General features: G+C 52.0%; 2 protein-coding genes across 4 annotated transcripts in view; one reads left to right on the plus strand and one right to left on the minus strand.

Moving 5' to 3' along the window:
• The window catches only part of LOC115500051 (centromere protein P), a 230,225-nt gene extending 223,886 nt beyond the window's left edge, over positions 1–6,339 (plus strand). Inside the window, exons 6-9 of one of the 2 annotated variants that reach the window (XM_030294365.1) lie at positions 2,868–2,947; positions 3,849–3,940; positions 4,248–4,396; positions 6,252–6,339. In XM_030294365.1, coding sequence (XP_030150225.1) covers positions 2,868–2,947; positions 3,849–3,940; positions 4,248–4,378 — 303 coding nt within the window. In that variant the 3' untranslated portion in view covers positions 4,379–4,396; positions 6,252–6,339. Of the gene's footprint in view, positions 1–2,867; positions 2,948–3,848; positions 3,941–4,247; positions 4,548–6,251 lie in introns of those variants that run through there. The other variant, XM_030294366.1, reaches the window with a different exon arrangement.
• The window catches only part of IPPK (inositol-pentakisphosphate 2-kinase), a 60,459-nt gene that overhangs the window by 6,350 nt on the left and 41,771 nt on the right, over positions 1–12,338 (minus strand). Inside the window, exons 12-14 of one of the 2 annotated variants that reach the window (XR_003964358.1) lie at positions 8,466–8,545; positions 5,609–6,501; positions 643–649 (exon numbers count right to left, since the gene is read on the minus strand). Coding sequence is in view for 1 of the 2 variants with exons in the window: in XM_030294362.1 (XP_030150222.1) it covers positions 6,276–6,501; positions 8,466–8,545 (306 nt within the window). In the remaining variant the exon portion in view is untranslated. Of the gene's footprint in view, positions 1–642; positions 650–5,246; positions 6,502–8,465; positions 8,546–12,338 lie in introns of those variants that run through there. The other variant, XM_030294362.1, reaches the window with a different exon arrangement.

Below are 12,338 nucleotides of genomic sequence, written 5' to 3' on the forward strand. Positions count from 1 at the left end.
AGTAGCCAAAAAGTAAAAAGCACCCAAGTGCTCATTGGCAGATGAATGGATGAATACAGTCCGTCCGTCCGTACGGCGGGGGCTATTCTGCAGTGTAAAGGAGTGATGAGTGCCACGTGGGCGGGCCTTGGAAACATCCTCCCTGAAAGACGCCAGTGACAAAAGACCACATCTTGAGTGATCCCATTTGCACGAGGTATCTGGAGACAGTGTTGGCTTACCGCTGCACAGGGACTACTGAGGGGATGCAGGGGTGGTAGCTAACGGTACAGAGTGTCTTTATGGGGTAATGAAGACGTTCTGAAGTTAGCGGTGATGTTGTAAAACCTTGTCAAAATACTAAAAGCCCCTGAATGATATACACTTTAAAGGAGTAAATGTTATGTGAATTTGTTATCAATTAAAAAAAAAATTGAATCAGCTAGACGATCTTTGGGAAAATATTAAAGTCAAGAAGAACTAACATATTCGTGGACCCTCAGGTATACTTAAACTCAGAACTCAAGGTTTTCCATTCGTGTAACTGGGAGGCAGGCAGGGGCGCCTTGGTCATTTCCCTTCTGCGCTGGGCTGGCATCACAGACATGTAATGAGAGGCTGGTTTTCTCTGAAGCTCTGTTAAAAATTCTGTTCCCTTTGGACCAGCAGCCTTTTCAACAGCAAAGCGAGTCTCAGGTGTGACAGGGTCTGAACCAAATTGCCAGCACGCCCCCGGCCACTGTTTCTGTACCACAAACCCCAGGCATGTGGCAAGCAGCTGAATAAACACCATTTGAACCCCCTCCTGGGACGAGCTTGTGAAGGCCGACAGGCCCCACATGTGCAGAGCTGTTCCCGGCCCTCCCAGACACCGTGAAAGCACAAACCTCGAGTCAGACACCAGACGCTGTTGAAATGTGCCGACTCACATCTAGAGCTCGGCACATTTCATGACTTGTCTGTCTTCACCCCTGTCGGCGACACCGCCCGCCCCCCCGGGTCTCTGGGCACCAGCGGAGGCATGCAGGCTCTGCGCTCCGGGCCGCCCGCCCTGTCTCCTCTCCTGCATGTGCTCGTGCCCAGAGTGTCTCAGGTCACCAGGCAAGTGCAAGAAGCTGCTAAACGGGCCACGTTATTCCCTCTCGTACAAGGAAACTCCCCTCACCACCAGCAGAAGCTCTCCAGAAATCTGAACGCCTGGCCTCTTCCTAATGTCAGCATGTCAACTTTTTGCTTTTGAGAAGGCCTGGCCAGGTTGGGAGGTCAGCCACCCCGGGGGCCCCACGCTGGAGCAGGCCCGGCCTCGTGCTCACGTGCCCCTCAGCACCCCTCCTACAGCTGTTATTAATTCAGAAGAGCTTGAGGTTTAAAAAGCAACCAGCACTTTCCATTTAAAACACTTTGGTATACACTTTCTCAGAAACACAGTTTCACTGAAATTAGAAACTGTCTGTAAGCTTAAACCAGGCCCAGCCCAGCATTTGGTCAGAACAGCTTGGTGTTTGGACGTGTTCTTGCTCTGTCGGCATCTTTCCCACACGGGTCTGGGAGCAGTGGCCTCACTCACTGGCAACAGGCTCGCTGGTATTGGGGCTGGTCCTTGAGAAGCTGTACCACGTCTTTGTCCCTACAAGACCTCCTTCTGTGGAGCTGACTTGGCACAGTCCTGTCCTCTGAAATCCCGGGTTCTGCCACCCACACCACCAGCCCTGCCCCCAAGGGTCCCATGAGGCTCAGGGCTAGCCATGGTGGCTTGGTGTGGGACATGGCAGGGCTCCCTTCTGACCTCTCAGAGCTCGGAACCCAGAGCGGCCACACTCAGGTCCTGGGGGAGACCGACACCGAACTCGCTGGGAAAGCCCAGGGCTCCACGCTATGCAGGAGCCGTCTGCCCGTGACTCCGGGCACACGGATGTGCAAGAGCACTGAACAGTGAGCTTGACGACGGACGGAGTAGGAGCATCCACCATGGCAGGGGCCTCCATGTGATGGGCTTTTAGGGCCAGACACTAAAGCTGTAGGGCACAACACGGATTGTCAGGGCAGGCATCACCTTGCTGAGTTGTGAGGGACATCCCAGAGCATGGCTGGCTGGCCTTTTCAAGCTCCCCTGTTCGAGAGAAGAGGACAGTTGGAGGGGCCACCCCTGAGCAGAGGGCCTAGGGAGGCAGCATAGCCAGAGCAGGCAAACTCGTGAAACTGGGATGACGCTGTTCACCATCCTAACACTGAGGGGTTGATGGTGTAGGCACATGGGGGCCTCGTGGCAATGGAAAGATCTAGAATAGGCGCCAGTGAGCAGAGGAGGCAGGAGTACGGTGGCCACGATGCCACAGGCCAGGTCTGAGGACCCAGAGGGGGTCTCGGAGGACCGGCCAAGAGGGTTCCCGACTGCACGTGGACAGAACTCAAACTTCAGCCAGCAGGAGACGAGAGCAGAGCAGATACACACAGTCAGAGCATGTGGGAGACGCAAAAAGGAAAGGAGGGAGTCTCGTCTCGTCTTGGTTCAGGGTCTGGTGCACGTGTCCCCTCAGGCAGCCAGGAACCGGTTAGAACAACGATGAGGAACCCAGGGTCCTTGGCGTTAAGGTGTCCAGCTTGGCAGGTCATGCACGTGATGGCTCCGTCTGGTCGTTCTCACCTGGTCCTTCCTCACACGTGCTCTGTTCCGCACGAGGAGGACATAACCATCTGCACGCCGACGCATGTGTAAAGCAGGGCTGCAGGTTTTTGTGGACTCCTTCGGCCCCCTGGTCTCTCGGCCATAGCATCGTGAGGCCACGTGCTGGATTAGTCATGGTGCACCTGCAACTTTAAAGACTTTTACGCGGGCTCCTCGCTCCTGTTCAGTCACCTGACTTCTCTAACCACTTGCTGTCCTGCAGGAGAAGTACTCAGAAGCTGTGCGCCTCCCGGAGGGGGCCGCCTCCAGCTGCATGGTGGTCCAGAGCCCCCGCCAGCCCGGGTAAGTGCGGACGCCCTCCAGGCCCAGCCTCCCCAGTACCCAGCCACTTGCTTCCTGTGAAACGCGAGGATTACGAATAAGAGGAAGCAAGTGTGAACTGCATAACAGACCTCTCGCTATGTCTGTGGGGTCATGTTGGGTGTGCAGCCAGGGGCAGGGGACCAGGAGGGGAGGCCGGGAGGCCACAGGTGCTGGGTGAAGGGAGGACTCCTCTGGGTCCTGTGTGTGCATGCGGGAAGCCCCCTGCACGCCACGTGCCTTCACGGCCTGTGTAGGAGCGCCTCGAGGGGTTTTGTTTTCAAGCTTAAAATGTTTCTCAGACTTGCCTTGGCGGCTCCTCGACCTTTCCAAAACTGGCTTCTGGTGATGCGTGTAGCTGCGAGCAGTTCATTCCTTTTCGGTGGTTCTGCTCCATTAGGTGAACGCTGTCTTTCTGCCTTCTTTGGGTTGTGCGCATTTGGGTGACCCGTCCTTTTCTACTATGTCTGGCGCTCCTTTCGTGTCCCCAGACACCCGAGTACACAGGCTTCTGTACCTGGAAGTGAAATGCCCGGGTCTTAGGGTAGAGTCAGCTTTCCATCCCTGCTGACACGTTTCAGAGTACTTTATCCGATTGTGTTCTGCACAGGTGGGTTTTTAGTTCCTGTGGGATGCCTGTGGTTCCCTCACGTGGCCACACCACCAGCACGTCGTGGGTACACAACAGCACCTTGCTGGGTCTGGGGTACATGTTCCTCTTCGCTGAGCACGTCGGACACGTCTCCCCGGCCAGGCCTGATGTGTGCCGCGGGCAGACGTGTCCGGGGTCACATCCTCGGGGAGGGTGGCAGGCGCCGCGTGCCGTTCACGCTTCCCACCAGGTTTCGGGAACCGCTTGGCGACAGGTCTTAACCTCTTTCAGGTTTGAGCTCGTAATCGTTTGGAGGATACAAATAGATGAAGAAGGGAAGGTTTTGCCGAAGCTGGATCTTCTCACCAAAGTGCCACAGCAAGGTAGGGCCCGTGTGGTGTTCTGGTGACTTACTGTGCCCAACAGTCTCGGGCTTATGTCCTCTGGCTTTACATGGCCAGAATCAAAAGTTTTTCGTATCAGTTAAAAAAAAGTTTTCATCGGTAATCACTTGAAAAGCACACGTGAGGGGGGACTGTTCCCCCAAGGCCCTCTGTTCTGTCCCCACCTGTGCCACGCAGGTCGGTGCCTCGTGCACAGTCACGACCATTATCGCCCCGTTCGGTGCCCCCGGTCGGGAAGGCGGGTGCGTCTGGGTGAAGCTGCTCAGCCAGCCTGTTCTCTTCGCAGCCCTGGAGCTGGACAAGAACCGAGTCCTGGAAACTGCCCCCCTCGGCTTCCGGGCCCTGCTGGGCGTGCTGGGCATTGAAGCCGCTCTAGAGAGCCTGATTACGTCGCTCTGCGTGGGGGAAAACCACTAGTTCCTGGCAAACACGCAGGTGTGTGATTTTATTCAACGTAAATAGCTGCTGTTTCCCACACAGAAGCCACGCCTTTAGGACACATGGTCTGTGCAGTTACGCCCATCATAAACACACTGTCGGGACGGGGGGAAAAATAAACACGGCTATTTGAATACAAGATCCAGCACGTACATGTACTCGAAAAAATAAGCTTAACCTTTGAGACCGTGCAGGAGTGAGTGTCCCTCTTCGGATTCAGAGAGCATCTGGTCCTGCTCTCACCAAGGCTGAGGGTGGAGGCATCCGGGAGGTCAGCCCAACCCCTGCCGTCCGGAGGGCCCCACCTGACACCCAGGGTGACGCACCGCCCTCCTCGCCTTCCCGCCTGGAGAGCGGCACCACAGTACAAAGTGGTCAGCCTCCAAAATGTCTCTTCATCTCATCCTGTGTTTTCACACGAGGCTCCACACAGGACCCCCACCCCCGCCCCTGTCGCCTCAGGGCGGCACTGGCCTTGGGGGCCATTGACGATGTTCGAATCGGTGGAGACCCTGCTTGAAGCCAAGTCAGGGGAGGGGCCGCACTGGACGGTGAGGTGGACACCGCCTGGCAGGGCCTCACCGGTCTCTTTCCCTTGGCGGATGCCGGCCCTTTTGGCCAGGACTGGCCCCAGAGGCTGCCCGGCCCACTCCTCACAGAGCCAGGGTCCTCTGCACACCGTGATGAGACCTCAGGCCAGACCACCACCACGGATGCTTCCCTCCACACAACCCTCGCCCCCCAACATGCTCACGAGGGTGAGACACATGTTCCTTGAGTATCTTTTTCAACCTCCGAGGGTGGAGGAAGTCAGTGTTAGGACAAAGCTGAGTAAATTCTAGAAGAGCTTGCTTGATTCAAACAACTGTAATTCTCAAGTTATCACAAAATTCCCCACGAAAGTTTACAATCAGCAAAATATTCTTATTTTCCACGTAGCATTTTCATACAATCCCATGGTTTCGCTATTATAATCTTATGTTACAATAAGCCTTCATTAGTCCCTCAAAACAGTGATATAAATAATCTGTACAACCTACCAGAGAATAAAAAACTGAAGCCAAGATTCCTGACAGTTTTCATAGCAGCCGGGCACACCTGCAGGGGGCGACCCTGATGAGAACCTCTTGGTGCCAACCAGGAGGGGCTCGTCTCACGGGAGGCAAGGGCCCCGAACACCCAGCATGCGCGGCGCAGGGCCGCCTGGACACCCGCCCGCGGGAAGGAACGCCTGGTGTCCCCTACGGTTAAGATCAGGTCGTTTAGCTAAAAATGGCCAGCGCTCGTTTGAGTGGTATCCACCCCCCGACCTGAGTCCTGCGCTCCCCGCTGACTCTGTGCAGAGCAGTGTGTGCGGCCCCTCCACGGAGACCCCGAGTCCACACAGCCCAGGACCCACATCCATGCCAGCCACCCCCACTCTGCAGCAGGGAGCCCGCTAAGCCTGTGCTAGCTGGCGGCTTGCACGGAAGAAGGGACCACGTAACTCAGCTGGGAAAGTTCCAGTAGTATCCATGTTTTCTTTCAAGTCCAAACTGTAAGACGTACGCGACAATTCAAGTTTTCTATGTTAGAGTCTGGTGGTAGGAGATCCAAACCTCGGGTCTTGAGGCTCTCATGCCAGAGGTTAGACGCGAACCCCGGGTGGAAGGTGTGGGGCCACAGCACGCAATGGGGCACACGTCCGGCACATCTCGTCCTGGACGGCGTGGGTGGTGATCGTGCATTCCGGGTCACCCAGACGCAGTCCCCACCTGAACAGGGGTTAAAAAGCGAAAACATTCACAGCCAAAAGTCACCCAACACAACAAAAAGTAGCTCTACCATTTGACCTTCACATTCTGTGTTCAAGTTTCAGGGACACCACAGGAGGCGGTTAGACCTTGTGCAGAACTAACGTGCAGTCCTCACTTTCCTTGAACCTGGCTGACACCACGGCCGCGTCTTTGGCATGTACAGTCTTTGAGTAGAAGTTGACGATCTTCCCATCCAGTTTATACTGGTGTGGAATGCTCTCATAGGGCTTGAGGTCGAGGTCCAGCACAGACACAGAGAAGGCAAACCTGGATCTCGATGAAGTGACGACAGGCCTCTGCTCAGAGCTGGAAGTGAAAGAGCAGCTTGAGGACCCACGAACCCCAAATCCTCACGCTGTTCACAGCGCGCACCCAGCTCCGGGCGTCCCCACGCACTCCGTGTATGCCCGTGGATGGGTGTTCCCAAACCCTGGTGGTGGAGCCGAAGGCTGGAAAGGGAAGGTTGACAAGGAGCCACGTGTTCCCAACCTGAAGGGAAGCAGAAAGGAGACCTGACCTTCCCTCAACCAGACAGAGAAGACGCCGACAGCCGACTTCCCTTCATTCGTCTCAGGTCATGAACTCACGGTTCGTGGGTTAGAGCCCCATGTCATGCTCTGCGCTAACAGCGTGGACCCTGCTTCAGATTCTGTCTCCCTCTCTCTCTGCCCCTGCCCTGCTCGCACACACTTTGTCTCAAAATAAACTTTAAAAAAAAAAAAAAAAAAAACACTTTGAGGCTAATTCTGAACTTTGTACTAAGATTGCTGTGTGCCCATCCCACTCAGCTCTGAGTCTTGCCTCCAAATGACTGGACAAATGTATTCTATGAGCTCAGTCTAGCCCCATAAAACTACTCAGGAGTCCTAGTTTCTCTGATACTTAACTACTCTTCTAGATTTGAAATCATCCCAAACATAACACAGATTTCAGAAGGTCCTGCCCAAGAGGGGAAGACCGATGGACACACTCCCGATCGGATGAAACTAATCAAGGCAAGACTCCCACTTAACTCCTGGACCAAAACACTCTTCCAGGGAAATCGACCCCCTGGCTCAGCTGCCGGGGTCTCAGCTACCCCCTCCCGAAGGGCAGTCAAGGTCTCGCTTCTGAGGCCTGAGTTCTAGGCAGCAGGGCTGGGACAGCGCGTCTCCAGCCTCCAGCAGGTCACTCACGGCACCCGACAGACAAGGTGATGCACGTGAAGACGGGCAACGCTCCGTGCACGGGCTGGCGGGCGCACAGCCAGAGGCAGCTCCTGCACAAAGTCTGACTGTGTGCCCACCGCCCACTCCCAGGAGCACCGGGCGCAGCCCCAAAGCCGAAATGCTTCTGTGCTGCGCCACAGGGCTCCCGGGACGTGCACCGTGCCCCATCTGTGTCCGTCAGGCAGCTGGTGAAGCGCGCCAGGGCCCAGGCCGGCCAGCCCACCCTGCACACGCCTGCACGGTCAGGAAGGGCAGTGGGTGACATCCACATGGTTCTGTCCTCTACCACCACCAGCTCCATCCAGTGAATGGGCGCTGCAGTTCCTCCAGGGGTCACAGGGGTGCTCGACTAAACAGAACAGCCTTGTTGTTTTTCACTTATGCCTTACAGACATCCCTCGGTGTTTCCTATCGGTTCTGTGCCTGCCAGGGAACAGCAGCCCTGGGAATGTTTAGTTCAACAGCGCCAGAAAAACGAGTGGCTGGCGGCCAACGATAAGGTCATCTTGACCCAGGAACACGTGTCAGAAGGACGTGGGGCCATTCCACAAACGCCGTGTCCACGTGGGGTTTGGCATCGGAGGATCAATGCTGAAGATGCCATCTAATTAGCAAGAGAAGATTATCAGGTTCATCCTGAATTCAAAAAAAAAAAAAGGCAAGGGAGGGTGCTGGACAGTCATGTCCAGGGACACGCTGTTCTTACGGGCTCGGGAAGGGCCGTGAAGGCCAGCACATCAGGAGCTGGTCAGGGCGAGGAACGAGACCTAGGGGGACCTCAGTGGGCACTGGGGGCTTTGAGAGAAAGGAATGTGTGCCATGGTCCAAGCTGCTTCTAAATCCTTGGAGTGTATCCTTAGAAACTCACGATAATCTTTAATAAGACCGTCTTTTTAAGCTTTTCTAAGTGTCTTTCCAGCTGTGCCCCAAGCTCTTAGAGCACAGGCAGGAGCCAGCAAGCCGTGGTGAGTCACTAAGGTGTCAACTAGGGGACAGGAGTGTGTCAGCCAACGTGGCCCTGCCAGGACCCCGCGCACACAGGACGCGCAGCAGGCGGCTCACCTGGCATCCTGCAGACAGGGGGACAGCGCGATCATGACGGAGCAGTCCTTTGCGGTCATGGCCACCCGGTACTGCTGCACCTGTGGGGACGGAGAGGTGAGCTCCAGGCCCGGGAGGATCCTCGGCCAGCCCTGCCCGCCGGCACCGCTCTGCAGGTGGCACGTGGACCCGCCACGGAAACACAAGCGTGGACCACACTGATGACGCTGAGGAGACGTCCCCCGCGAATGACGCTGGGGACGGAGCGCTGCTGGGCTGCGAGTGACCCACAGCAGGCATGCCACTGTCCCAGCCTGCGGACGAGGAAACTCCCCCACGATGGCATCGTGGCTCTAAACATCAGGCTTGAACACGTGCCCCCAGCAGCCCGCAATCTCGTCCACCGGACCCACCAGCTCCACACGGCGTGCCGTGCGGGACCTGACGCGTGAGCCCCTGTGTCAGCCCGAGTGCATGTCAGACACACCGGGAGGCTCTGAACTGGGCCCGTGTAGACTCGGGCGTTTTCCCACTTTCTTTGAAGTTTCACGTTACCCTGTGAATTTCTCTCACTTTTACAAAAGTAAACTAGTTACAAAAAAGGAAGTGGTCCTTCCAGGTTGTCACAGGCCTCAACATCACGCGCTGACAGAGGACAGGCTCGCCTCCCCTGTAGCCCTTCCCTCTGCATCCCACACTAGGAGGACCGCCCTGGAAAACATCGGGTTCCCACCTTCCCTGTGCGCGACCTAGCAGCGCACCTCAGGCCTGCTGGCAGCTCCTTCCGGGCTTGCAAAACCTCTTCTACGCTCAGCTCATTTGGCTAAGAAATCAGGCATCTCACAAAATACACAAAAGATTCAATCCAAAAGAATTAAAGGGATAAACATTTTTTTAAATGTATAAAGTATCTGCGTCCTCGTCATAAGACAAGCCACAAAAGATTGGTAGATTTGAATACCCAAAGATGAAAGGTGTCCATAGGACACCGTCCTAACACCAACGTGAAAGAGACCAGCCATGGTCACGGATGATCAACACCAAGGTACAAAGTGTTAGATTCATATAGAAAAGGAAACTTCCCAAAGATGTGGATCCAATAAACAGAGAAAAGAAAGAAAATAGTCAATAAATACATGAAAAGGTGCCCAACCTCACTACTAATCACGGAAATGCAAACTATAGTAAACGTTCTTTATACATCAGATGCACAAAACACATATAATCAGACACAAGATGGAAGGGCCAGACTCTCACTTCGAACAACGCCAGACTGTGGAATACAGGGCCAGCCCGACCACTGAGGTCAGCCAGAGGAAGCTGGAAAAAACACTGAAAGCATCTGCTGAAAGGCAGCGTGAATGGAATCAGGGAGAGTAGCCGCACCAGCACAAGACAGACATCTGGGTCCTTTTCGCCCTGACACAGGGTTGACAATTCCGGAGGGTCGGCCAGGAGGTACTTTCATCAACCCGCAGGGCTCTGAGGACGGGGACCATGACAAACCCCGTCTTCCGTTAGCACCCAATGCCACACCTTCAGGCCAAGGAAGCCATGGGTTGGCAGCCCTCCGGGACCTGCAGCCCTGCCTCAAAGACCTCTGTCGCCAAAACTAGGGCCAGGCGACCCCAACCTGCTAGGGCTTCCCTGGCTCCCAGCAGAAGCAAACCCAAGATCCTTCCTGGAAGAAAACACCATCTTAGGCCTTGCATTATTTCTAAATGATTGTCAAATAGTTACCGACACACAAGTTAAAATATCTAGGCACAACTCACGATAACGTGAGTGAAAACCTGCAAAAAACTCCAGGCCGGCAGAGATGCACACGGACTCCCGGCTACTGCAGGAATCAGATAGACGTGCTACTCTGCTCAAAAAATAAAAGACAGGGGCGCCTGGGTGGCGCAGTCGGTTAAGCGTCCGACTTCGGCCAGGTCACGATCTCGCGGTCCGTGAGTTTGAGCCCCGCGTCGGGCTCTGGGCTGATGGCTCAGAGCCTGGAGCCTGTTTCCGATTCTGTGTCTCCCTCTCTCTCTGCTCCTCCCCCGTTCATGCTCTGTCTCTCTCTGTCCCAAAAATAAATAAACGTTGAAAAAAAAAAAATAAAATAAAAAATAAATAAATAAAAGACAAAATCAAGAATTTGAGAGCTGGAGACTACAAAAGTAAACCATATGTAAATTCTAGAACTGAAAAAATACAAAAATCAATATTAAAAGTTCAACAGATAATTTTAACAGATGAGAAAAAACTCAAGAGACTTGCTAAACTAGAAGATGTCCCCAAAAATATCCAGAATGAAGCATGAAAAAGTAGAACAACTGGAAAATAACAAAGAAATGGGTACAAATCAAATTTGTAGACATTGAGGCCAAATATTTTCCAAAACTGGGGAAAGACATCAAGCCACAGACTCAAGAATGACTCCCAAAAGAACAAAATCAGATACACACATCACCAAACACACACTAAGAATGAATCACCAGCAGACCAATGTAAAGGAAACGTTACATGGTGTTCTTCAGACAACAACAAAATCACCCCCAACACAAGCTCTGGGATGCAGGGCAGAATGGAGAATAAGAGAGACACCTGTGGGTAAAAGGACACCGACTGTATAAAACGGTAATAATGTCTCCTGGAGTTTAAAACAGCAGAATACATAGCAGTAAGATGTAAGTCAGGAAGAGAGGAAAATGTACTCTAAGAACTTTGTGCTGTCCAGAAAGAGAGTTGAAGGCACTAGACGCTAGTCTTTCCTAAGTCAATTGCTTGCTGCAAAGGTTAAGATAGCCACAAGACAAAAGCAAAAGACTCTGTAACTTTTCACAGAGTGAGAAATGGAATGACAAAAAAAAAATATATATAACCCAAAAGATTGTCAGAGAGGAAAGAAAAAGAAACCTAAGACAGGTGGTAAAAATTAACAGTTTTAACTCCAAGTGTAAGTCCACAAAACGTAAGGATAAAAAACCAGACCATACATTAAATACAAAGACATAAATAACAGAAAAATCCATAGTTATTATGTAAAATTTCAAAACATCCTTCTTATGGAAGAAGCAGATAGTAAAGTAAGGGTATGAAAGATCTGAATGACGCAATAAATCTGACCTAAGAGGAAGATACAAAACACTGAACCCGGCAATTTGAAAAGACACTTTTTTCACATATGCACAGAACCATTTTTCAAATAAATTGATCTATAAAGCAAATCACAATACACTGAAAAGGATCGAAAGCCAATCTCAACAAGTTTCAAAGGACCATATAGACTATGTTCTCTGACCATAATGCAATGTTGCTAGTAATCAATACAAAAAAGATAATGAGAATCTGTGTGTTTGGTAATTAATTCCCTTCTAAATACTTCCATGGGTGAAAGGAGAAATCTTAATAGTAATAAGCATATATTTTAGTTGAATGGTATTGAAAATACAGCTTGTGGAATGTAGCTAAAGCCATGTTTACAAGAAAATATACAGTGTTGAATACATATTTTAGAAAAAACAATCTAAAACTTAATTAGGTAAGCATTCATATCAGAAGTTATAAAAAGAACAAATTATCCAAAGAAAGAAGAAAGGAAGTTAAAGCAGAAATTATTTGAAATAAGAAACAATCATACAGGACACTAACGGATAAGTTAATTTGTATAAAACAAAAATGACACTCTTCATGGGATGGACTGAGATAGAAAACAGACACCACACATCAGGAATAAAAGAGCATTCTTTAAAAGATAAAAGAATATTCTTTTAAAAACCTGAAATTTAAAATTTTTTTTTTAAAAAGCTTCTTTATTTTGAGAGGGAGAGTGTATGTGCACACAAGCACAGGAGGGACAGAGAGAGGGAGAGCGAGAATCCCAAGCAGACTCTACACTGTCAACGT

This window comes from Lynx canadensis, chromosome D4, assembly GCF_007474595.2.
Source record: "Lynx canadensis isolate LIC74 chromosome D4, mLynCan4.pri.v2, whole genome shotgun sequence".
Classification (NCBI taxonomy): domain Eukaryota; kingdom Metazoa; phylum Chordata; class Mammalia; order Carnivora; family Felidae; genus Lynx; species Lynx canadensis.